The following is a 25,760-nucleotide window of genomic DNA, read 5'->3' as shown; positions in this document are numbered from 1 at the left end:
ACTCCTGACCTCAGGTGATCCACCTGCCTTGGCCTCGCAAAGTGTTGGGATTACAGGCATGAGCCACCGCACCCAGCCGAAAAATACATTTTAAGCCCTTTCTGGGTGATCTTTATACCCTGGAAGACATTGGGGGTCACACGGTGTGAGTCAGACTCTCCAAGTTAGAGGGATATGGAATACGGAGGGCAGAGGTGAGGCTGCTTGGGTTTATCCTGCTGGGAAAATGATTATTCTGCCAGACTGCTTTTCCTTTAGGGGAAGTTTTTGGTGAGTTGAGAACTAGAGCCTGGTGGGGAGAGTGGGGAGGATGGAGGGGCTAGTGGAGAAAGGGCTGAAGGAGTGTGCTGCATTAGGAACAAGGAGGCTGCAGCAAGGGAGGAGCAGGGCCTGCCCAGGGACTTGCAATGGGCCTCGAAAAAGGGGACTGGAGTGCCGAAGCCTTGCTGCCTGGCTTCAGATTACTGGCTGCCCAAATTACTTAACCTCTCTTTATCTTAGATGTCTCAGTCTAAAATGGAAGAATAATAGTATTTGTCTCACAGGGTTGTTCTCAGGATTAAATGAGTTAAAGGTGAAGTGCTTAGCAGAGCGATCCTCCTGCCTCAGCCTTCCAAAAAGCTGGGATTACAGAAGTGAGCCACCATGCCCATCCCTCTTCCTTTGTTTATGTAGATCTGAGTTTCTGACCTACATCCTGTTTTCTGTTAATAACGTCTTTTAACATTTCTTGCAATATGGGTCCACTGGCAACAAATTCCACCATGCTCAGCCCTCTTGCTTTCTTTATGTAGATCTCAGTTTCTAACCTACATCATTTTTTCTGTGAATAATGTCTTTTAAGGTTTCTTGCAAAAAAACCCAGATTTTAACGTTTCTTGTTTGTCTGAAAAAGTATTTCTCCTTCATTTCTGAAGGATAGTATTTCAGGGTATAGAATTCTAAGTTGGTGTTTTTTTTCTTTAAACACTAAATATTTCACTCCACTCTTTTCTTATTTGCATGATTTCTGATGATAACTCGCCTGTAGTAATTATCTTTGCTTCTCTTTAGGTCAGGTGCTTTTTTCCCTTTTCTGCCTGATTTAAGGATTTTGTCTTTGTCTTTGCTTTTCTACAGTTTGATATAATATGTTGAAGGTGTAGATTTTTTGGTAGTTATTGTGTTTGGTATTCTCTGAGCTTCTTGGATCTGCGGTTTGGTATGTTTCATTAATTTTGGAAAATCGGGCCATTATTTAAGTATTTCTTCTGTCTCATTTTTTCTTCTGATATTCTAGTAGCACCTTTTGAAATTGCTATAACTTTTGAAATTGTCCCACAGTTAATAGATGTTGTTGTTGTGTCTTCTTTTTTCTCTTAACAGTCTGTTTTGCCAAGTTTCTTTTCTTTTCTTTGTTTCTTTTATTTATTTATTTTGAGATGGGATTTCACTATGTTGGCCAGGCTGGACTCAAACTCCTAGACTCAAAATAATCCTTGTGCCTCAGCCTTTTGAGCAGTTGGGACTACAGGTGCATACCACTGTGCCTCTCCTAGGAAGTTTCTGTTGCCATTTTTCAAACTTCCCAATTCTTTTCTCACCACATCCAGTCTGCAGATGACCAATCAAAGGCATTCTTTATTTCTGTTAGTGTTTTTATTTTTAACATCTACTTTTTATTCTTAAAGTTTCCATCTCTCCTTGTATTATCAATCTGTTATTTCATATTGTATACTTTTCCATTAGATTTCTTAGCATATTAATGTTAGCTGTTTTAATTTCCCTGTCTGATAATTTCAAGATCTCTGCCATATCTGAGTCTATTTCTGATGCTAGTTTTCTCTTTTCAGACTGTGTGTTTTCATGTCTTTTAGCATGCTTTGTAATTTTTAGTTGAAAACCAGATATAATATATCAGGTAATAGGAATTGAGGTAAATAGGACATTAGAGTGATGTTTTATCTTCAACTGGCTAGAAATTGGGCTGTGTTTAATGTTTGCTGTAGTTGCAAGTGCTAGAGGCTTCAAATTCCTCTCATTTTCTTGTTTTGTCTCCCCTGATGCCTTTGAGTTTCCCTGAAGACTCCTCCTTAGAGTTTGTGTCTTACAATTCTTTCAGTTGTAATCCACTGTTGTTATACTGGAGCCTTGTTAATGTAGTAGTGAGATATTGGGAAGAGGGGGAACATTCTGTAATCTTACGATTAAATCTTTCAGTGGGTCTGTGCCTCTGGGCTGGGACCTTCAAAGTGTGTCTTAGTTTCTCTTCTCCCTCAACTTCTAGTAGTTCAAGTGAGGTAGGGAGGCTAGACGGGCCTGGTGTGCTGGCGCTCAGTAATTTCCCAGTCTCATGCTGGTCCACACTCAGCCTCTATGAATTCATCAAAATTACCATGTAAATGTTCCTTCCAGTTCATGACTTTAGAGGCTTCTGCTTCACGCAAACGGATCTTGACTCTGGCTCTCTGGGTTTGCGTATCTCAACGGATTTTGTTATGGTAGTTTACCTTACTACCTAATTTCTCTGATGGCACCAGGAAAAGTTGTTGGTTTTCAGTTTGTTCAGCTTTTTTTCTTGTAAGGAGTGGTGAATTAGAAGTTCTCCACGTATCAGAGCTGAAACTAGGAGTCTCAACTTCTTAAAAACATAACCATTTATTTTAAAATTCCAATAACTGTGTTAGCTATATCCTATAAGTTTTTGGTAAGTTGAATGTCAGTGTTATTAAATTCCAAGTACTTGTTTTGCTAAAAATATTTTTTTGTTTAAAAAATTGTAATAGTTACTTAAGAGCTTTGTAATCACAGCAATATATACGATTAGATAACTTTGATCATTTTTTGTAGTTTATACACATTGTTAATTTGCTAACTAATAATACTGAGCATGTTTTCATTTGTCTCCAAATTCTAACAAACCATTTTTTAGGAAGATATAATTTACATATCATAAAATTTACATATTGTATTAGTTTGCTAGGGCTGTCATAGAAAAGTATCACAAACTGGGTGACTTAAACAACAGAAAGTTACACAGTTTTGGAGGCTGAAAATACGAAATTCAGCTGGTGAGTGTCAGGTCCTTCTGAGGGCTGTAGAATCTGTCACATGCCTCTCACCCAGCTCCTAGGGATTTGCTTTCAATCTTTCTAGTTCATTGGCTTATTCAAGGCATCACCCTGGTCTTCTTACATGATAATCTCCTTGTATCTGTGTGTATCTGCCTCCAAATTTCTCGTTTTTATGTGGATACCAGTCACACTGGATTAGGGCCCTCCCTAGTTACCTCACTTTAACTTGAATACGTATGTCAAGATACTATCTTCAAATTAAGGTCACATTCTGAGGTATAAGGGGCTTAGACTTCAACATAAAAATTTTGAAGGGACACAGTTCAACCCATAACAAGTATATCGTTCTGTTGGTGTTGGCAGACATTTACTATCATACAGTCACCACCACAATGAAGATATAGAACAGTTCCATCACCCATCAGAATTCTGTACCTTTTGTGGTCAATCCCTTCCTCTATTCCAAGCCCCTGTCATACTCACTGATCTGTTTCTGTTCCTGTAATTTTGCCTTTTTTAGAATTTTATATAAATGAAATCATATACTTTATAGTCTCTTAAGTCTGGTTGTTTTTCATTTATGCATAATACATTTGAGACTTATCATATTGTTACATGTATCAGTAGTTCTTTCTGTTTATGGCCGAGTAATGTTCTGTTATAAGGAAGTACCATAGTTATTCATTCCCAAGTTAAGGGACATCTGGATGGTTTTTAGTGATTACAAATAAAGTCATATAAATTTTCACATACACATTTTTATGGAAGCATAGGTTTTTATTTCACTTGGGTGAATACTTAAGAGTGGAATTGCTGAATTGCATAGGAAGTATATATTAACTTTATAAAACTGCTAAATTATTTTCCAGAGTGGCTGTTACCATTTTGTGTTTGTATGAGTAATACATAAAAGTTCTGGTTGCTCTGTATCCTTATCAGCACTTAATAATATTGTCTGGGTTCTTTTAGTTTCAGTTTTTGTTTCATTTTTGCTATTATAATATGAATTGGCAATATTTCACTGTGGTTTTAATTTACGTTTTCCTAATGACTGATGATGTTATGCATCTTTTAATCTGCTTGTCATCTGTCTTAATAAGTTCAGGCTGAGAGGCTGAGCCAGGTGGATCACTCATGTCCTGGAGTTCAAGACCAGTCTGAGCAACATTGTGAAACCCTGTCTCTACTAGAAATACAAAAATTATCTGGGTGTGGTGGCATGCGCTTGGAGTCCCAGCTGCTCAGGAGGCTGAAGTGGGAGGATCGCTTGAGCTCAGGAGGTGGAGGTTGCAGTGAACTAAAATTGCACCATTACACTCCAGCCTGGGCAACAGATGAGACCCTGTCTCCAAAAAAAAAAAAAAAAAAAAAAAAGTTCAGGTTGCTGTCACAGAATACCATAGATTGGATGGCTTAAACAACAGAATTTTATTTCTCACAGTTCTGGAGCTGGGAAGTCCAAGATTACCCACAGGTCTAGGGTCTGGTGAGGGCACTCCTTCTGGTTTGCAGACAGCTATTTTCTTTCTATATCCTCTCATGGTAAAGAGAGAGAGAGAGAGGGAGATCATCTCTCTTCTAAGGACACTAATCCCATTCTTGAGGACCCTATCCTCATGACCTAATTACCTCCAAAGACCCCTAACCTTACCTCTGATACCATTATATTGGGTATTTAGGCTTCAGCATATGAATTTGAGTGGGGGAATACAAACATTCAGTCTGTTGCATCATCTGTATCTTTTCTGGTGAAGTGTCTATTCAAATTTTTGTTGTTTTCTTGTTACTGTGTTTTGAGTTCTAATGCTTTTAACTTTTTCATTACAGATTTTTATTTGTTTGTTTGTTTTTGTGTTTGAGACAGGTTCTCACTTTGTTACCCAGCCTGGAGTGCAGTGGCACAATTACAGCTCACTGCAGCTTTGAGCTCTCAGAGACAGGGTTTCACCATATTGGCCAGGCCGGTCTCAAACTCCTGACCTTGTGATCTGCCCACCTCAGCCTCCCAAAGTGCTGAGATTACAGGCGTGAGGTGTGAGCCACCTCGCCTGGCCAATTCCCTCTTTTTCAATCTTTTGGAATAGTTTGAGTAGGATTGGTACCAATTCTTTTCTTTTGTTTTTTTTTTTGAAACGGAGCCTTGCTCTGTCACCCAGCCTGGAGTGCAGTGGTACGATCTCGGCTCACTGCAACCTCTGCCTCCCGGGTTCAAGTAATTCTCCTGCCTCAGCCTCCCGAGTAGCTGGGACTACAGGTGCGTGAACCACACCCGGCTAATTTTTTGTATTTTTAGTAGAGATGGGGTTTCACTGTGTTAGCCAGGATGGTCTTGATCTCCTGACCTCGTGATCCACCCATCTTGGCCTCCCAAAGTGCTGGGATTACAGGCATGAGCCACCGAGCCTGGCCAGTACCAATTCTTTGAATGTCTGGTAGAATTACTCTGTGAATCCATCTAGCCCTGGGCTTTTTTTTTCTGTTGGCAATTTAAAAATTACTGATTCATTGTCACTGCTTGTTATTGGTTCAGGATTTCTATTTCTTCCTTACTTAAGGTAGGAGGATTGTATGTTTCTAGGAATTTATCCATTTCATCTAGATTGTCTAGGTTGTGTGCATAAAGGTATTTGTAGTAGTCTTGAATGATCTTCCGTATTTCTGTGGTGTAAGTTGTAATGTCTCCATTTTTATTTCTCAGTGAGTTTATTTGCATCTTCTGTTTTCTTTTCTTGATTGATATAGCTAATGGCCTGTGGATTTTGTTTATATTTTCAAAGAACCAACCTTTTGTTTGTTGATCTTTAGTATTTTTTTGTTTCAATTCAATTTAGTTCTGCTCTGATCTTTATTTCTTTTCTTCTGCTAGCTGTGAGTTTGGTTCGTTCTTGTTTCTTTAGTTCCTTGAGGTGTGATGTTACATATCAAACTGTGATGTCAGTTGGTGACTTTTCAGACTTTTTGATGTAGGCATTTAGCACTATAAACTTGCCTCTTAGCACTGCTTTTGCTGTATCTCAGAGGTTTAGATAACTTGTATCACTATTATCATTCCTTTGGAAGAATTTCTAAATCTCCATTTTGATTTCAAAATGGTAACCCAAAAATCGTTCAGTAGCAGATTGTTTAATTTCTGTGTATTTGGAGTTGATTTCAAATTTTATTCCACTGTGGTCTGGGGGGATACTTGACAGAATTTTGATTTTTAAAAATTTTTTGAGACTTTTTTGTGCCTTCTCATATGATCTTGGAGTTTCATGTGCTGAAGAATGTATATTTTTCAGTTCTTTGGTCGAATGTTCTGTAAATATCTGTTAGGTCTATTTATTCTAGAGTGCAGTTTAAGTCCATTGTTTCTTTGTTGACTTTCTGTCTTGATGACTTGTCTAGTGCTGTCAGTGGAGTGTTAAAAGTCCCCCGCTATTGTGTTGTTGTCTGTCTCTTAGTAGTAATTGTTTTATGAATCTGGGAGCTCAGGAGTTAGGTGCATATATATTTAGGATTGTAATATCTTCTTGTTGGACTGATCCTTTTGTGATTATGTAATGACCTTCTTTGTCTTTTTTTTTTTTTTTTTAAATGTTGTTGCTTTAAAGTCTGTTTTATATGATATAAGAATAGCTATTCCTGTTCGCTTTTGATTTCCATTTTAGGCCTTAAATATTAAACTCTTCAGGCCTGATTCATGATATCTTTTTTTTTTTTTTGAGATGGAGTCTCACTCTGTTGCCAGGCTGGAGTGCAGTGGCGCAATCTTGGCTCACTGCAACCTCCGCCTCACAGGTTCAAGTGATTCTCCTGCCTCAGCCTCCCGAGTAGCTGTGACTCTAGGCGCCTGCCACCATGCCTGGCTAGTTTTTGTATTTTTAGTAGAGATGGGGTTTCACCATGTTGGCCAAGATGGTCTTAATCTCTTGACCTCGTGATCTACCTGCCTCGGCCTCCCAAAGTGCTGGGATTACAGGCATGAGCCACTGCACCCAGCCCAATATCTTTTTTTTTTTTTTTTTCAACTTTTATTTTAGGTTCAGTGGATACATGGGCAGGTTTGTTACATGGGTAAATTGTGTGTTACTAAAGTTTGGTGTATGAATTATCCTGTCACCCAGGATGTGAGCCTAGTACTCGATAGGTAGTTTTTCAACCCACATCCCCTTTCCTCCCCATGTAGTCCATAGTGTCTATTGTTCCCATCTTTGTGTCCATATATACTCAGTGTTCAGCTCCTGCTTATAAGTGAGAACACATGGTATTTGGGTTTTCTGTTCCTGCATTTGTTCTCTTAGGATGATGGCCTCCAGCTGCATTCATGTTGCTGCAAAGGACATAATTTTATTATTTTTATGGCTGCATGGTGTTCTGTGGTGTATATGCACCACATTTTATTTGTCCAGTCCACTGTTGCGGAGGCGTCTTGATTGATTTCATCTCTTTGGTATTGTGAATAGTGCTGTGATGGACATACCAGTGCATGTGTCTTTCTGACAGAACGATTTATTTTTCTTTGGGTATATACCCAGTAGTAGGATTGCTGGGTTGAATGGTAGTTCTATTTTAAACTCTTTGAGAAATCTCCACATTGCTTTCCACAATGGCTGAACTAATTTGCATTCCCACTGGCAGTGTATGCGTTGCCTGTTCTCCTCAACCTTGTCAACATCTGTTATTTTTTGACTTTTTAATAATGGCCATTCTGACAGGTGTGAGCTTGTATCTCATTGTGGTTTTGATTTACATTTCTCTAGTGATTAGTCATGTTGAGCTTTTAAAATATATTTGTTGGCCACATATATGTCTTTTTTTTTTTTGAGAAGTGTCTGTTCATGTCCTTTACCCATTTTTTAATGGGGTTGCTTTTTGTTTGTTGAATTAAGTTCTTTATAGCATATAGATATTAGACTTTTGTCAGATGCATAGTTTGTGAATATGTTCTCCCATTCTGTAGATCATCTCTTTACTCTGTTGATAGCTTCTTTTGCTGTGCAGGAGCGTGTTATCTTGCCTTTTAAAGGGCTCTCTATCTTATACCTTGTTTTAGGACCAGAGAGTTGTTGCAACATCTGTTCTTTTCTACAGTGAATGGATTGGACTATATCTCCTTTTAGGCATGCCTTCTGTAAATTTTAGCACCTAGCATTCAATTTAGAAGAATGTTTAATTTATTAGTACTCTTAGTTCCTTAATGAAATAGATTTGTATCATACTCTTTTGGAGATGCTATTGAATTCTTTTAACACTTTTTTTTAATAACTTTGCCTTAAGGTATTCCCATCTGTCGACAGCACTTAATTTGGAATAACATGGAACTTGAAAATGATTATCGCTTGAATGATTACAAGTGAGTGTAATTGCATATTGGCTGTTTTGTAGGCACTTAGTATTATGACTCCATATGCTAATATTTGTCTTTTGAACTCTTAGATCATGTCTCTTTTTCTTCTGAATAGTTCAGATTCCTAGATTTCTTCATACATCCTGAACCTCAGATGCATTAGTTTGGTACTCTATACTACTTAACCTTTATCCTCTGATACGTTTATGTTCCCTTTTCATTTTTCATGTCAAGCTGTTTATCGCTTGCCTTTTGAAATCCTCCTATTCTTGCCTACTTTGCTCCTTTCTTTGAATATTGAACCATTCCTTCCTGGCCATGTTCCTTTTCTTTCTGTTTTTAAAAGAGTTTTGGATAAGAGAGAATTGTTCTTCCCAAAGTCTTTCCTTTCTCATTAAGCCCTGTTTTTGTTACTAAGCAATGCTGTGTGCACCAGTGACTACAAACATACTTTCTGACACTTTGTCTCTCTTATTTCTCCCCTCTTTCACATAATTCATCACTCCTTTCTTAAGAAAAGGGCAAAAGGATAAGAGGCAGTGTGGAATAGCTGTAAGAGCACTGAGAGTCAGGAGACCTTGCTATTTTTCTATTTTCTATTTTATTAAATAGATTTGCTATTTTCTACACTTTGGGTCTTGGGAAAGCCACTTTTGTTCTCTGGGCCTCCTTGTCCTTCATGTGAAATGAACAAGCTAAAACACATAGTCACAGAGGTCTTTTCCAGTATGTTTATTCTTGGATTTCTTTATGGCTTATGAGAATTTGTTTCACTTCTTTTATTATTTGTACCAATAAATACGTTAACATTTTATATGTATTTACATTGCTATATCTTTTTATATTTTAGAGAGTAGGCACTCTGCCTGATAAGCCAGCATGTAATTATGTGTACATTTAGCACTGAATGCATTTTGATGATTATGATTTATTTTTGTGTTAACTCTCCACAGCATTTCAGAAGGGTGTACCTTAAAGCTAGTTTTGGCTATTCGTGGCGGACCTATAAATACTAGAAGAGGTAGGCATATATATACATATATATATATATAAAAAAGCAATTTGACAGTAACATTCTTTATGTCAGTTAGTATTTTTATAGCCTCAGGTTTCATTTAGGTTTCCTTTCTGCTATTAGGTCTTAGAAAAATCACATTTGGTTCTCTAGGCATTGTTCTTTAAAACCTAAATGGCTAGAGGCTGGAACTCTAAAATACAATTCAGAATAATCACCTGATTCCTGATCCAATTCAGGGAGATTTAAAAATAAACCTTTTGCCAATATAGGGAACAGAAATGGAATGACATACTGTAAGTATTATGTTACCATTGTGTTTAGTTTCATAGGAATCTTGTTTATTTTTAAATCTACCAGATCTTCAATTCCTGAGATTATGATTGTTTTGCAAAATTCCAACGTTGCCTGTTTACTTGGTTTGTGATGCATCTGGGTTTCATGGATATTATCATGGCCCTGTTGCATCCTTTCTCAGAATATAAGTAGTTCTGAAATCCAGTCATTCATTCAACAAATACATATTGAGCATCTACTAAATGGTCAGTGCAATGTTCCAAGTATAGTAGACATGGGAGAGAAAGTCTCTGCTTCATGACAGTGCCTACAATAAATGTGTAAAGAGTCGATGTAACTCCTAATGGTTGTAAGTGCTATGCAGAAAACAGGGTAGGAAGGGCCCTCAAAAAGACGACATTAGTGGAGACTTGATTGATGAGAGGGTTTTATTAAGCACAAGAAGAGCAGGCAGTATTCACATTGGTCCCTGAGTCAGGTGTGTCACATGAATTCCCATCAAGTGGAGGAGACTAGTCAGAGTATCCTCTTCTGTGGACCTCATTTTGAGGAAGGCTTTCAGATTTATTTGATCCTTCACTAACCAGAAAACTGAAGGATAAGTATTGATTCTACTCCTGGCTTGCTTCCACTTGTCAAATTATATCCCTATATTTCATAATTTTGGTTAGAAAATAGGATTATTGCCATCTTTTTCTTAGCTACCTCAAGAGGATTTAATGAGATATGCTACTTTGGCTATTGAACTGCTTTTTATAGGTTAGAGAAAAACAAAGTTAGTAATGTTAGGGCCTGTTAGCGCTCCTGATATCAGAGACTTTTAATTAATTGGATTTAAGTAATTGTCCTATGTGACATTTATAGTAATAACTATGTGATGTTTATAGGAATAACTCTTGGGAGTAGCACAAGAACCCTATGGTTACTGAGCCATTATATTAAGAGAGAATTATATACTGTTTAATGCCATGTGAATTCTATTGTATTACATTTTTGAAAGTTGGTTATTTGTGTGTAATACTACTTTAAACCAGAGTGTCTAATCAAAACACCTACTTTTCTTATTAGAACTAAAATTATTTTATGTGTTCATGAGGAGTGTGATACAGATTCTGAGATAAACTTTTTTTTTTTTTTTGAGATGGAGTCTTGCTCTGTTGCCCAGGCTAGAGTGCAGTGGCTTGATCTCAGCTCACTTCAACCTCTGCCACCTGAGTTCAAGTGATTCCCCTGCCTCAGCCTCCTGAGTAGCTGGGATTATAGGCACTAGGATTGAGGTCAGGAGTTTGAGACCAGGTTGGCCAACATGGTGAAACCCCATCTCTACTAAAAATTAAAAAATTAGCTGGGCATGGTGGCGGGCTACTCAGGAGGCTGAGACACAAGAATTGCTTGAACATGGGAGACACAGGTTACAGTTGAGTGAAGATTGCGCCACTGCACTCCAGTCTGGGCGACAGAGCAAGACTCCATCTCAAAAAAAAAAAAAAAAATTTTTTTTTGCCTCAGAATCTGTATCACACTCTTCATAAACATATGAGTGAGTGAGTGAGACTCTGTCTCAAATAAAGAATGCAAATAAAAAGATAAAAATTGTTTTTGAAATAACCATTATCAAAGCAGCATAGAAAGATTAAAATTAGTTTCTTTTCTAGAACTAAATTGTGCCCAATGCATATCAAACTTCATATATATTGTTTTATAACTGGTAAAATCTGAAAGATTTTTCTGTTGTGAGAAGATACACACATATACCTGCCTGAGTAAGGCACCCTGTGCTGGTTTAGGAAAGGCTTTCATGTGACTGTGGTAATGGCTATAGCAATATCTAAAAAAATAGGCATAATTTTTATTTCTTTTTTGTTGTGTTTTGTTGTTTTTTTTTCCCCCAAAGGTCTGCCTTCTGATCCAAATTTTTATCTCTGGACGTAATATGGAAAGTGGAGCATTAACTTACAAAGGGCAAGAAGTTGTTTGAAAAGTGTCTTTTAATATTTATACATTTTGGGCCTATGAAAGTAAATAAAAACATCCAAATAACTATTTTCATAAAGCAAGCTAAATCATAAGATTTTTGTGTTAGTAATAGTGTTATTGAATTTAGGCTATGGAAACATCTTTGATGTTTTTACCTTACTGCTTTCCAAGTTTAATACTTTCCTATTGCTGCAACTTCTTTTTAAAGGATTGTAGAGCACCACATTTCTGTTAATAAATAAATGAAAGTTATGCAGCTTGGGAAATCTTTGCCTCTTTTAGGAGAAAGCAGATGTTTCTGCAGTATGATGAGAATGTCTTTGGGAGAGAACTTTTATTTTTTCCTGGAACTGTTGCAGTTTTAGTACATTAAGTGACCCCCTCACGTTCTAAGTTATTATGTACTTTTAATTACTTAACTTCACGTCAAGAAACAGCTCTCAGAATCAGCGTTTATATAAAACCAGAAAGAAAAAAATAAGTCTGCTTACTTCTAATTTCTTAGATATGTCTCCTAATTATGTATTTGTGTGTGTGTGTCCTTTTTTTTTTTTTTGAGATGCAGTCTCCCTCTGTCGCCAGGCTGGAGTGTAGTGGCGCAATCTCAGCTCACTGCAACCGCCGGCCCCTGGGTTCAAGCAATTCTCCTGCCTTACCCTCCCGAATAGCTGGGACTACAGGTGCACGCCACCATGCCCAGCTAATTTTTGTATTTTTTTTAGTAGAGACGGGGTTTCACCATGTTGGCCAGGATGGTCTCGATCTCTTGACCTCATAATCTGCCTGCCTTGGCCTCCCAAAGTGCTGGGATTACAGGCATGAGCCACCACGTACGGCTGTGTCTGTGTACTTTTAATCTAAAGTAAGTGGGATTTATGTTGATTTTAATTATTGTTGGAACCAATATTTGAAAATATAGGGAGCAGAAAGTATATAGTAAAAGAATTGTTGATAGTAATGTCATAGAATCAGCAAATACACAGACTCTAGTGGCATAGGGAAAAAAATATAGACTATAATGGCATAGGACCAAAAAACCCTCATGTTTTGGTTTAGCTCTGTCTTTGAACATAGTAACATAATCATGCATTTCGTTTGTTTGTTTCTTATTAATACAACATAAGGCATGCTATATTAACTCTAGAAAGATCAGAAACTTATTTGAAGAATATCATGTTTATATTATATGCACAGGGCTGTTGTTCAAATTCAGTACATTATATCCTGTCACTACTGTGCCCAGATGCATGAAACTTGATCCAAATCGAAGACTTATCAATTTTCCATTTGTAGTTCCTACAGAAGATCCACTTAGGAAGATGGCAGAGTACTTGAATTCCAGTCGAGTTGAGGTCTGGGAGAAGACCTCCTGCAACAAACAAGTTACATTTTTGGTGTACCGAGAAGGAGATCAATTGAATTTCCTTCCTGCAGTAGATAGGGGAAATGGCACTTTAACACCGTTATCTGACTCTTCAAAGAAAATAGGTTTTCATTTGCATGTCTTACGGAGAAAAGGAGAACATCGTATGAGGTACTCCATAAACTTTTGTTTACCTTGTGTTGTCAAAATAATCTATATATATTAACAAATGTCATGCATCTCATTCCTACCCCAGCCCCCAATATATAAGTCTGAAATTGTCCTTCATATGATTGATATGATAAAACTGAGGTTTTTTTTTTACAGAGTGGGATGTTTTCATAAAAAGATTTGTTTCTGTTACTCTGTGAAACTCTAAGATGCCTAATAGATTATAGAATCCTGTCATAATAGTGTGTTATTATACAACCTTAGCATAATAGAAAGGGTTAAACCTGAAGTTGATACCTTTTTTTCTAAATTTAAGTCTGCTGCTTAAAGGCGGATAAATCTCTTTATTTCTCTGATCTTATTTTCCTATTCTATAAAAGGGAGAGAAATTGTAATATTCTAAAATCAGGAGGAAAAACCCTACAGATATTTAGCTAAGCAATAGAAAAATTAGAGAATTGGACAAGGCAACCTCTCAGTTAGTTGCTCTGCATTCTGAGTTACTATGATTGTTTATCTTCTTTCACTTCAAGTTATTAAGCATTCACTCACTGAACTTTTATGACCATTCATTGAGCAAGGCACTGATGATGTAAAGATGATTGTTCCTACCTTCATGGAGCATGCAGTCTGCTATAAAGAGTATCGGTGATATAATCTTGGTGATGTTATAAAAAGATATCAGGATCTCTGGGAGAATAGGTGAGAGGGCCTTTATTATGCATGAAAGGCAGAGAGTTAGACACAACCTCTGAGAAGCTGTGACCCTAAAAGGGGAGTGGAGTTTGCCAAGCAGAGAGAGGAAGGGAAGGTGTTACAGGTCCTTCCTGCAAAATAAAAAGGTAGTGGTGAAATCATTTAAAGAAAAAACAGTTTGTAGTTTGGAGAACAGTTTCTGTGGGTCAGGAGTCCAGGCACAGCATCACTGTACTCCAAGCCTCACAATCTGGAGTCAAGGTGTCAGCAAGTCTCTTATCAGGAGGCTTGACTGGGGAGGAGAATCTACTTACAAGGTCACTCTTATTGCTGGCATAATTCATTTCCTTTCAGTTATATGATGGAGGACCCAGTTTTTTGCTGGCTGTTGACTAGAGGCTGCCCTCAGCTCCCTCTTGAATTCAAAATTGACTGATTTAGGGCCTAAATTACATCTGCAACGTCCTTTGCCATATTCAGTTGGCTAGAAGCAAGACGTCCATCATGCCTAGGCTCAAGGATAGGAAACCATATGTGATGTGAACACCAGGGGTCAAGAGTCAGAGAGATTCTCCTGGGATTCTGCCCACCACAGAGTGTTATGTGAAAGAAAGATTAGACTCAATTTTTTGTGGCCTCAGAGAGCAGACTGTGACACATGGGTGTTACCTGTTGACTTTAATATGTCAGCATCTGGTTAGCACTACAAACTTGGCATAAACCATGGGCAAGAAATGGAGGAGGTAGCAGTGAGGGTTACAGCCTTAGGCCATTAATAGAATGTCTTCATACCACTTTTGCCATGTGCTGACTCACTGTTTAGTTTTCTTCCCTAGTACACACTCTTTTGGCTCCCTTTTCCTAAAGGAAACCCAAGCTCCTCAGCTTAGTGTATGAGTCCTTTGACAACCTGTCACCATAGTTTTCCAGGTCTTTTCATTATGCTGTGTTTGTTTACACCTTTTCCCTTTTTCTTAAAACGTCATTTTCTCCTCTTACTCCGGCTTCTCCTCAGCCGACTTCTATTTGTTTTTATGACTCAGCTCAAATGTCATCATGGAATTTAATTAGAACTGTCTTATTGTTCATCACAAGATAATTTATTTATTTTTTCTTCCTTTGTATTCATTTACAATAATTGGACAAGGAAAGGGATGGATGAATGAGAAAGAGGAGTAGAAAACGATCTGGTCATACCATGAAGGACATTTATCTTTCCTGTTCTAGAAGAGGCTTTCCTAGTCTACAACAAAGGTAGCAAACTTCTTCTGTAAAGGTGTGCAGATAGTAACTATTTTAGGATTTTTAGGACAAGATACAGCATTAAGGATATTAAATAGGTACTTATGTAACAAGAGAGAAAACAGATCTCCACAAAACTTACTAACAAAGTTCAAAATATAAGACTAACAATTGGGTACTTTTCTTCTGTTTGTACCACAGAATTCCAGAGAAGAATGGAATTCTTTTTCATGGGAATAATGTTTTACCTAATTGAGTTGAAAGTTGGTTGAAAGTTAGTGTTGCCCATCAAAATTGCAAGGTCAATTGCAAAAGTCCACTTGTTAATACTGATCTGTAATGAGATTTTGTGTATTTTATCTTAGAAAAATTTTTTTTCACACAGATAGGTACTGTCAGATACTGCTATCAGTCCATGAGCACATTATTTTATTGAGCATATTGATCATTTGTAAGACATTTATAAAATTCTATGAGATCTTCTCTTGCTGTTTGCCCTGGAAGCTCCTCAGTTGCACATTTAAATGAATTTTGAAATAGGACATTTTGGAAATTGCCCTGAGGTATAAAATCACTGCTAGACCTATAGCTTGAGCTCAGAAATATATCTGCTGCAAATTTCTGTGGGAATAGAGATATTACCTAATTTCAACTTTTGAAAGCATGGGAATGATTGCAGCTTGCTATTACATGCAATTCAAACATTAGTTGTTGTTAACATGACATTATTGCAGTATATGCTTCACATATAAACATTGTTTTATTTTGTAATTTTAGGTTAAATTCATTACGAAACATTATGAAGTCCACAGTAAAAATTAATTTCCAAAGACAATTAAAAAATTTAAAAAGTGTTTGATAATAGTAGTTAAGGCCAGTTCTTCTCATTCAGAGTTCCTGAGCTAAAAAAAATCATAATAAAACTTTATTACCAGTAAGCCACCAAACTGATGATGGATAAGTCCATGAAACAATTGAAGTTTACCATTAACACTGCTGGTTTAATAACACAGGATAGATTCAGATATTTACCATGAAATACCTGCTGATGAATAACTGTATACTTTAAAGACTTTACATGTTTAAGGGGCATGGTGGCTCACACCTGTAATCCCAGCACTTTTGGAAGGTGGGTGAATCTCTTGAGTCCAGGAGTTTGAGAAGCCCGGGCAACACAGTGAAACTCCATCTCGAAAAAAGTTAGCTCGGCCTGGTGGCACACACCTGTAGTCCCAGCTACTTCAGAGGCTGTGGTGGGAACATTGCTTGAGCCCAGTAGGTAGAGGTTGCAGTGAGCTGAGATCGCACCACTGCACTCCAGCCTGGGTGACAGAGTGAGACCCTGTCTCAAAAAGACAAAAAAAAAAAAAAAAAAAAAAAAAGACCTTACATGTTCACTAACTCTATAAATTTGTCCAACTAAGTTTTTTTTTTCTGTTCCACACATCACCCCATCAGTCATAGCAGAGTTCACTTAAAGTTGTACTAAATTAATGTTTTAGCAGTTTATTTGAAAATATTCTCACCTGTAGTAGCTTCATGCAGACTATTCATAGGGGCCAACTCTTCAGTCACTTCAAACTTGGTAATGATGCCCTCAATAAACAGTAACACAGAGCAATATGGGTGATATATGTCACCTCATCAAAAAACAAGGAAAATGACTCAATCATTTACCTTATTTTTAAATCAGCTGTTGATGTTGCTTCCAACGCTGTCAACTTTTTGCGAAATTGTTCCTGCTGAAAAAGTAACCTTTAAACAAGTTTATTTTCTCAGGATGTACTTCCTCAACTGCTATGATCAATAGTGAATTAATTCACTATTGATAAGTAGCTTTCCTTGCTTGGCTAGCAGATATAAACAATCGGAAACTTCTTTGGTTATAGCTTCATTTTCATTTTTTATTTTTGTAAAGAAATTCTGCTGTGATGTAAATTGTAAATGTGATGTAAATTGTACTATGATGTAAATTGTAAATTTTCTAATTTTTCTGACTGTTGCTTTCCTGCAGGTTGGGAATATTGTGATGAATGCCTAACCTGATAATGCTTATTTATGCTGTTTTCCTTTAGCATAGCTGTAGTGTCACTGCATAATAAGCATCATGCTTTGCTATCTAATTGCTAACAAATAATCCACTCTATGGAACCTTAAAATGGCAACATTTGAAGTCTACTTTTCTTGTTTGACAAGGTTGGGTATACACTACTAATAAAAAAAGTCACAGAATAGCAATATACATGGCAGTCAAAATGCTGTTGAATTATGACTGTGTCACAGTGATTTGTAGTTTCCCATATCACAATGTAGAGCAACGAGAGAACCACATAAAATCTTTCATAGCTACTCAATTCTGCCATTGTAGGCAAAAGCAGCCATTTGTAATACATGATTGGGTGAATGTGGCTGTGTTCCAATAAAACTTTATTTATGAACTCAAATTTGAATTTTATTTACTTTTCATGTGTTATGAAATACCCTTATTTGGAGTTTTTTTGACTAATTAAAGTTCATAAACCATTCTTAGCTCATGGACCACACAGAAATAGAAATAGGTGGTGGGGCAGATTTGACCCATGACCATGGTTTGCTGACTCCTACTCTAGGAAGGAAGAGGTAGAATTGAGTGTTAATTTGTTTCATTCTGACACAAAATTCAGCATCAGTCTTTTCTTAGTCTCAAATCTTTTTAGTGGATCATGCCACCTTACTGGGATTTTTGTTTGTTTGTTTGTTTGGTTTTTGAGATGGAGTCTTGCTCTGTTGCCCAGGCTGGAGTACAGTGGGGCTATCTTGGCTCACTGCAACCTCCGCCTCCCAGATTGAAATGATTCTCCTGCCTCAGCCTCCCGAGTAGCTGGAACTACAGTCACATGCCACCACGCCCGGCTAATTTTTTTGTAGTTTTAGTAGAGATGGGGTTTCACCGTGTTAGCCGGGATGATCTCGATCTCCTGTCCTGGTGATCCGCCCACCTCGGCCCCCGAGAATGCTGGGATTATAGGCGTGAGCCACTGCGCCTGGCCTGGGATTTTTTAAGCAGAAAGATAAGGAGACATTGTAAGACTTAATGGTAAATTGTGAAAGTTAAATGAGGTCTTGGCTTTGGGATGTACAGATTTCATATTTGAATAATATTACATTTGCCCATCTCGTATCCTTTAATCCTATCATTAAATCAAAAGATTTAAATATGATATTTAAATATAAAGAAAGCCATTTCAGATTAAATTTATAAATTACTATGTTAACCTAATCTAGTTACATTTTTCATCTGAAAAAAATTTGTGGTTGGCTTCTAACTCATCTCATGAATCTATACTTCATGAGAGAAAACACAATAATGTGGTTCTTTGAATAAAAAGGTGAACTTAAAAGTGCTTTTATACTCTAAAATGAGTCCAGTGATTTATCATTATTTTTCTTTTATATATGTATATAATACATATTATATATATAAAAGATATATATGTGTGTATGTATGTGTGTGTGTATATGTATATATTCCATGAGAGAATAGGTCTTTTCATGACAGTAATGTTGAATCAGAAACTTTTTTCAGTATTCAATAAAGATACTTAAAATGCTACAGGGTAACTCAGAAGTATTTAAGATTAAAATATTGCAAGGTAACTGAGAATAGTGTATACTTGAGTTATTCCTTCTAACTCCACAGGGTGAAATGACAAAAATCTTCATACACCCTTCCTCTTCAGGTATTGTGCAGTTGGCCTTGAGACAAAAGCCTTCACACAGTAGAAGTCTGGCACTCATTTGGGTGCACAAGCATGATGCAGTAAGGCCTGTCTTTTGGTGCCTAGGGAAGCAATGAGTGGTAGTAGGAAGAATCAGCTTGGGAACCAGACAGATGGGGGATTTGAATCTTAGGTCTGCTGTCGACAGCTTTCTGATCTTGCGCCAAATCACTTAACCTCTCTCACCTGGAGTTTCTCCATTAATAAAATCGGCTATAATATTTACCTTATGTAGTTTTGTGAGAATTAGGAATAATGTGTGGGAAGTGCCTGGCAGAGCAGGCATTCAGTAAATGGCAGGCAATGTTATTACTTCAGTGTTGTGCTTGTGTTGGTTATCATACTATGGTAGCCATGTTGTAGTAGGTAACTGTGACTTTCACAAGTCAAGCATCACAGACTGAATTGGTTGTGGAGACTAGGTCCTACATTCTTCCTTCTGATGCTACCCATGTGTGTAGTGCGTGTAATTAACCCACAGTTTCAGAGCATTTCATGTTGCACCATATAAAATGTAGGAATGGGGCTGTCTACTCTCTTTTTTGCCCTTGTGTGGCAATAATATGTGCTTCAGAAACATTAAGGAATATATCCTATTAAGGCTATCCTAAATTGTTTCCATTTCTTACAACCATATAAAATGGGAAATTTTATTAACCCTCATACTTCCATAGTGTGGATAACCTAGTTTTCCTATAAGTAAATCTGCATAAAAACTAATATGTATTCTTATTCTGCTTTATTTAAAGTTTTAATCATTCTCCAAATGTGCTGAGCTTGTATTTTATCAAATCCTTGCCATTCTAATTTTCCCATTATAGAAAAGATAAATGAAATTTCAAAATATTTGTGTTCAGTTCATCAAACATTTATTGGCTATGTGCCAAGCACTGTGCCTGGTGCAGACTAAGAAGATAAAATCTAATATCTGCTTTCAACTTGTTTACGTATGGGTGAATAAGGGGCAAAACAAACATGTAAATATAAATATGAGGATAGTGTGATACATCATTATGCAATCAAAGAGGAAGGGTTCCAAATATTAATTACATTGAAATATGAATAACGTCACTGTGGTTGATCAGTAATTGAAATGTTTGACCTGTTTAATGGCTTGTATCATGACTTGACTGGATGTCTTTTTTCTTGTTAAAATCTATGCTATTCTAGGTTTTTACATTTTCAAACATACTTAGAAAAATTTTAAGTTATTTCTACTTAAGAAAATTTATTAGCTGGGCGCAGTGGCTCACACCTGTAATCCCAGCACTTTGGGAGGCCGAGGTAGGTGGATCACGAGGTCAGGAGATCAAGACTGTCTTGGCTAACACGGTGAAACCCCGTTTCTACTAAAAATACAAAAAATTAACCGGGTGTGGTGGCACACACCTGTAGTCCCAGCTACTTGGGAGGCTGAGGCAGGAGAATCGCTTGAACCTGGGAGGCAGAGGTTGCAGTGAGCCGAAATTGCGCCCTGCACTCCAGCCTGGTGACAGAGTGAGACTCCATCTCAAAAAAAAAAAAAAAAAAAAAAAAAAATGTGTGTGTGTGTGTGTGTGTATATATATATCATACTATGTGGTTCTTATATATATAAAAGATATATATGTGTGTATGTATGTGTGTGTGTATGTATATATTCACATATATATGTATATATATGTGTGTGTGTATATATATATACACACACACATATATATATTTGCCCTTTAAGAATAGTCTTAAGAATAGAAAGTGATGACACCTGTGCATGAATTCTTTTTTTTTTTTTTTAAGTGAGAATCCCCTCAGGATGACTAAAAATCTATATTACTCTCCTGTGCCAATTTTTAAAAAATTCTGATTCATGGAAATCTCATCAACCTTTGTCTGGGTTGCATAATTATCAGCCTTGCCTGATAAAATGAAATCAGACATTCTCAAGGAAATGGATTTTGCCTCTTTGGGAATGATATGACAGGTGCCAAAACATCTTCATTTATGATATGCTGAATTCAGAGAAGCTCAGCTATACTAGATTTTCAGTAATGCTAGATCATAATATTTATTCCCATTTCATTTTTTCTTTTAAGAAGTACATTCTTTGAAGTATATTTTCCTTGCATTGACATTGACAAAATGGAAGTAGTATTTTGTCATTAGTAACTTCTATAGATTGCTGTTTCATATAGAGCATTTTTAGTCACTGAGCAGGTATCAGAAAAATTTCAAGTAGTTATTGTTTTCTTTTCAGTGGTGGTTCTATGTATAATTCGGATACAGATGAGGATGAAGAAACTGAGCCTTCTTCTGGGCAACAGATAATTGAAAATTCAATAACTATGAATAAGATGAAGCTGCTAAAGGCTAAGATGAAGAATATGAATCTCAGCAAAAAGGTGAAGCTGTTGGCATTTGGCCAGGCTTATCTCTCACTTACCCCTGCAGGGCACTCAGCAATGAGGTCTGTTGGTCATTGTGAAAATATTATAAAGTATTATTCATTTCAGGTTTCTGGCCTCAGTTATTTATTAAACTTCTAAAAGGGATAAATTGTTTTTTTTAGATTAGAAGCACACCTGAAGGGATTATACTGCACTTAATATAATTCATTATTTTAAAGATCATTCTGGGTCTAAGAAGGATAAAAAAAGAGAGCTTAATCTTAATCTTGCAATAATTACTTTTTAAAAATATGTTAATAGTTATTTATTATGGATAAAGATATCTACTATTTAGTAGATAGTGTCAGTTTTCCAAAGTGATTGAACCAGTTTACGTTCTTTACAACAGTGAATGAGAGTTGCCGTTTTCCCATATTCTTCCCAGTATTTGGCATGGTCCTTTGTAATTTTTGTAATTCTACTTTGTAGTGGCATCACATTGTGGTTTTAATTGCATTTCTCTGATGAGACCTGGAAGGTTGAGCACCTTTCATATGTTTATTGGGCATTTGGATACACTTTTTAATAAAACACCTATATTTTTCCATTTTTCTATTGGGTTGTATGTTTTTTGTTACAGAATTTTTTTGGAGTTTTATATATATTCTAGATAAAAGTCCTTTGTTTCATATTACCACTTTATTGCTTTCCTTTTTACTCTATTAATGGTTCCCTTCCTTTTCATATATGATAAAATTCAAAAATCTTTAATATACGACATGATGAATTTTTACATTTATATACACTCATGTAGATACAACTCAAGTTAAAATAGGACCTTTCACTCCAGAATGTTACCTCATAATATTTCCCAGTTAATATCTACCTTTTCCCACTCTCAGAAATAACTACTGTTCTTACATCTATTACCATAAATATGTTTTTCCTATTCCTGAAATTTATATAAATGGAATCAGAGAATATGGTCTGGTTTCTTTTGTTCAACATATTTGTTTGATTTCTCCATGTGGTTGCATGTATCAGTTAATTCTTTTTTATTGTTGTGTACTATTGTACTATGTGATTGATTTACCTCAATTTGCTTCTCTCTTTTCCTTTCGATGGACATTTGAGTTGTCTCTAGCTTTTGGCTTTTATCAGTAAACCTGCTTTGAATATTCTCATACACTCTTTGGTGGACATATGCGCTTGTTTCTTTGGAGCATATACCTAGCAATGGACTTTCAGAGTCAGAGGAAAGATATGTGTTTAACTTTAGTATTATGCCAAACAATTTTGCCAAGCATTTGAACCAATTTACACTCTTACCAGCAATGTGAGAGTTCTAGTTTATGCCACATTCTTGCCAACACTTGATATTGTCAGTCCTTTTAATTTTAACCATTCTGGTGACTGTGTAAATGGTTTTCATTTATATTTCTCTAATGAGGAATAATGCTGACTTTTCATGTGATTATTGACCATTAAGATTTTTTTGTGTGTGTGAAGTGCCTGTTCAAGTCTTTTGTTTATTTTTAAATTCAGTTCTTTGCCTTTTGCTTATTGATTTCTAGGCATTTTTGTGTACTGTGGATACAAGTCCTTTGTCAGATACGTGGGTTGCAGATATTTCTAACTCTTTGGTGACTTGTTCTTTTACTTTCTTATTCTTTTTGTGAATGTTTTTAATTCTATTCTAATTTATCAGTTTTGCTTTTGTTTTTTTTTTTTGAGATGGAGTCTCACCCTGTCGCCCAGGCTAGAGTGCAGTGGTGCGATCCCTGCTCACTGCAACCTCCACCTCCCGGGTTCAAGCAATACTCCTGCCCCAACCTCCCGAGTAGCTGGGATCACAGGCGCGTGCCTCCGCGCCTGACTGATTTTTGTATTTTTAGTAGAGACGGGGGTTTCACCTTGTTGGTCAGGCTGGTCTCGAACTTTTGACCTCGTGATCCACCCACCCTGGCCTCCCAAAATGCTGGGATTACAGGCGTGAGCCACTGTGCCCAGTTTGCTTTTATGGTTATCATTTTTGATAACCTTTTGATGAAATATTTTCCTACCACAGGTCTTAAAGCTTTATGATTGTTTTTCTCTCACTTAGGTTTAGTCCAGCTGAAATTTTTTTTTTTTTTTTTTTTGAGACGGAGTCTTGCTCTGTCACCAGGCTGGACTACAGTGGCACAATCTTGGCCCAATGCAACCTCCACCTCCTTGGTTCAAGCAATTCTTCTGCCTCAGCCTCCTGAGTAGCTGGGACTACAGGCATGTGCCACCATGCCTGGCTAATTTTTATATTTTTAGTAGAGATGGGGTTTTGCCATGTTGGCCAGGCTGGTCTCAAAGTCCTGACCTCAGGTAGTCCTCCCGCCTTGGCTTCCCAAAGTGTTGGGATTACAGGCGTGAGCCACGCACCCAGCGGAAATTTTTTTGATATAATGTAAAGTGGGGTAAAGATCTGTTTTTTTTTTTTTGTTTTTTTTTTTTTTTCAGTTGGAGAACAATTGACCTAGCTCTATTAAGAAAAAAAATCCTTTCTTTACAGTCCTAAATGTTTATGCACCTAATAATAGAACTTCAAAATACATGAAGCAAAATCTACAAAGAAACAAATACTTTTGTTCAAAGATTCCTACATCCCACTCTCAAAAATCGATGGAACAGATAGAAAATCAGTGGATTTAGGAGACTTGAACAACACTATCAACCTACTTGACCCAACTGCCATTTACAGTATGCTCTACCCAAAACAGCAGAGTACACATTTCTTTTTAAGTGCATGTAGAACATTTACCAGGGTAAACCATATTGTGTGCCATAAAACAGGTTCAATTTTCTTTCTTTTCTTTTTTTTTTTTTTTTTGAGACAGAATCTTGCTCTGTCCTCCAGACTGAAGGTCAGTGGCACAATCATGGCTCACTACAATCTCCACCTCCTAGGTTGAAGCGATTGTCTTGCCTCAGCCTCCCGAGTAGCTGGGACTACAGGCTCATGCCACCATGCCTGGCTAATTTTTTGTATTTTTAGTAGAGACGGGGTTTCATCACATTGGTCAGCTTGGTCTTGAACTCCTGACCTCAAGCAATCTGCCTGTCTCAGCCTCCCAAAGTGCTGGGATTATAGGTATGAGTCACTGAGCCCAGACCAGTTTCAAATAAATTATAAAAGATTCCAAATAATACAAAAATGCTCTCTGATTACAATGGAATAAAATTGGAAATCAATAATAGATATTATATCTATAGATATAGATATCTGATATTTGATATAATATCAAATAAATATAGATATAATAAAACCATCTGATATTTGAAAATAGCACACTTCTAAGTAACTGATAGTCAAAAAGTCCAAAGAGAAATAAGAATTATTTTACACTGAATAAAAATATTCTGATATTGTGATGAATTGATTTTTTAAAAGTATGAAATATTCTTGCATTGTTAGAATGAACCATTCTTGGTTGTGATGTATTTTCCTTTTCATTTCTTTAAATTTAAATTATTAATATTTTCTTTAGGATTTTTGCATTAGGATTTTGTTCATGAGAGAAATTTTGATCTATATTTTTCTTTCTTTTCCAATATACAGTAAGGTTGAAAGAATTTTACCATGAACATTTATTTATCTAATACCTAGATTCTACCATTAAAATTTTTAAAATTTTATGTTTAATTGTGGTAAAATACGTATGACATAAAATTATCTTGACCATCTTAAGTGTACACACAGTTCAGTAATGTTAAGTGTATAACACGTTGTTGTGCAACCAATCTCCAGAAGTTTTTTATCTTGTAAAATTGTCATAATGTGTCAGAATTTCCTTCTTTTCTAAGGCTGGATAATATTTCATTGTATGGCTGTATACCATATTTCTTTAATCCATTTATTCCTCAGTGGATACTTGGTTTGCTCCCATCTTTTAGGGCTATTGTGAATAATGGTGCTATGAACATAAGTATACAAATATCTCTGTGAGACCCTACTTTCAGTGTTTTCTTTTAGTAGTTTCATAGTTTCAGATCTTAGAGTTAAGTCTTTAGTTCATTTAGATTTGATTTTTGTATATGGTGAAAAATGAGGGGTCTAATTTAATTCTTCTGCATGTGGATCCAGTTTTCCCAGCATCATTTATTGAAGAGACTGTCGTTTCCTCAGTGTATGTTCTTGGCACCTTTATCAAAAATAAGTTCACTGTGGGTCTGTGGACTTGTTTCTGGGTTCTCTATTCTGTTCCATTGGTTGTGCATCTATGGTCATGTCAGTACCATGCTGTTTTGGTTACTGTAGCTCTGTAATATAATTTAAAGTCAGATAATTATGATTCCTCCAGTTTTGTTCTTTTTGCTTAGATGGCTTTGACTATTCTGTGTCTTTTGTGGTTCCATGTAAATTTTACGATTATTTTTTCTGTTTCTGTGAAAAATGTCATTGGTATTTTGATAGAGATTATGTTGAATTTGTAGATTGCTTTGGGCAGTATGGACATTTTAAC

At 36.5% G+C, this 25,760-nt stretch overlaps 2 protein-coding genes across 2 annotated transcripts in view; both read left to right on the top strand.

The window, feature by feature from the left end:
- The window catches only part of MARCHF8 (membrane associated ring-CH-type finger 8), a 212,746-nt gene that overhangs the window by 1,945 nt on the left and 185,041 nt on the right, over positions 1 to 25,760 (top strand). The window lies entirely within an intron of this gene.
- ZFAND4 (zinc finger AN1-type containing 4) overlaps positions 1 to 25,760 on the top strand; it is a 57,981-nt gene that overhangs the window by 13,966 nt on the left and 18,255 nt on the right. Inside the window, exons 3-6 of the mRNA XM_007962521.3 lie at positions 8,313 to 8,388; positions 9,336 to 9,403; positions 12,965 to 13,205; positions 21,135 to 21,279. Coding sequence (XP_007960712.3) covers positions 8,313 to 8,388; positions 9,336 to 9,403; positions 12,965 to 13,205; positions 21,135 to 21,279 — 530 coding nt within the window. The remainder of the gene's footprint in view (positions 1 to 8,312; positions 8,389 to 9,335; positions 9,404 to 12,964; positions 13,206 to 21,134; positions 21,280 to 25,760) is intronic.

Source organism: Chlorocebus sabaeus, chromosome 9 (assembly GCF_047675955.1).
Source record: "Chlorocebus sabaeus isolate Y175 chromosome 9, mChlSab1.0.hap1, whole genome shotgun sequence".
Classification (NCBI taxonomy): Eukaryota; Metazoa; Chordata; class Mammalia; order Primates; family Cercopithecidae; genus Chlorocebus; species Chlorocebus sabaeus.
The sequence above is the reverse complement of the archived record's forward strand: the minus strand, read 5'-3'. Positions and strand labels throughout refer to the sequence as shown.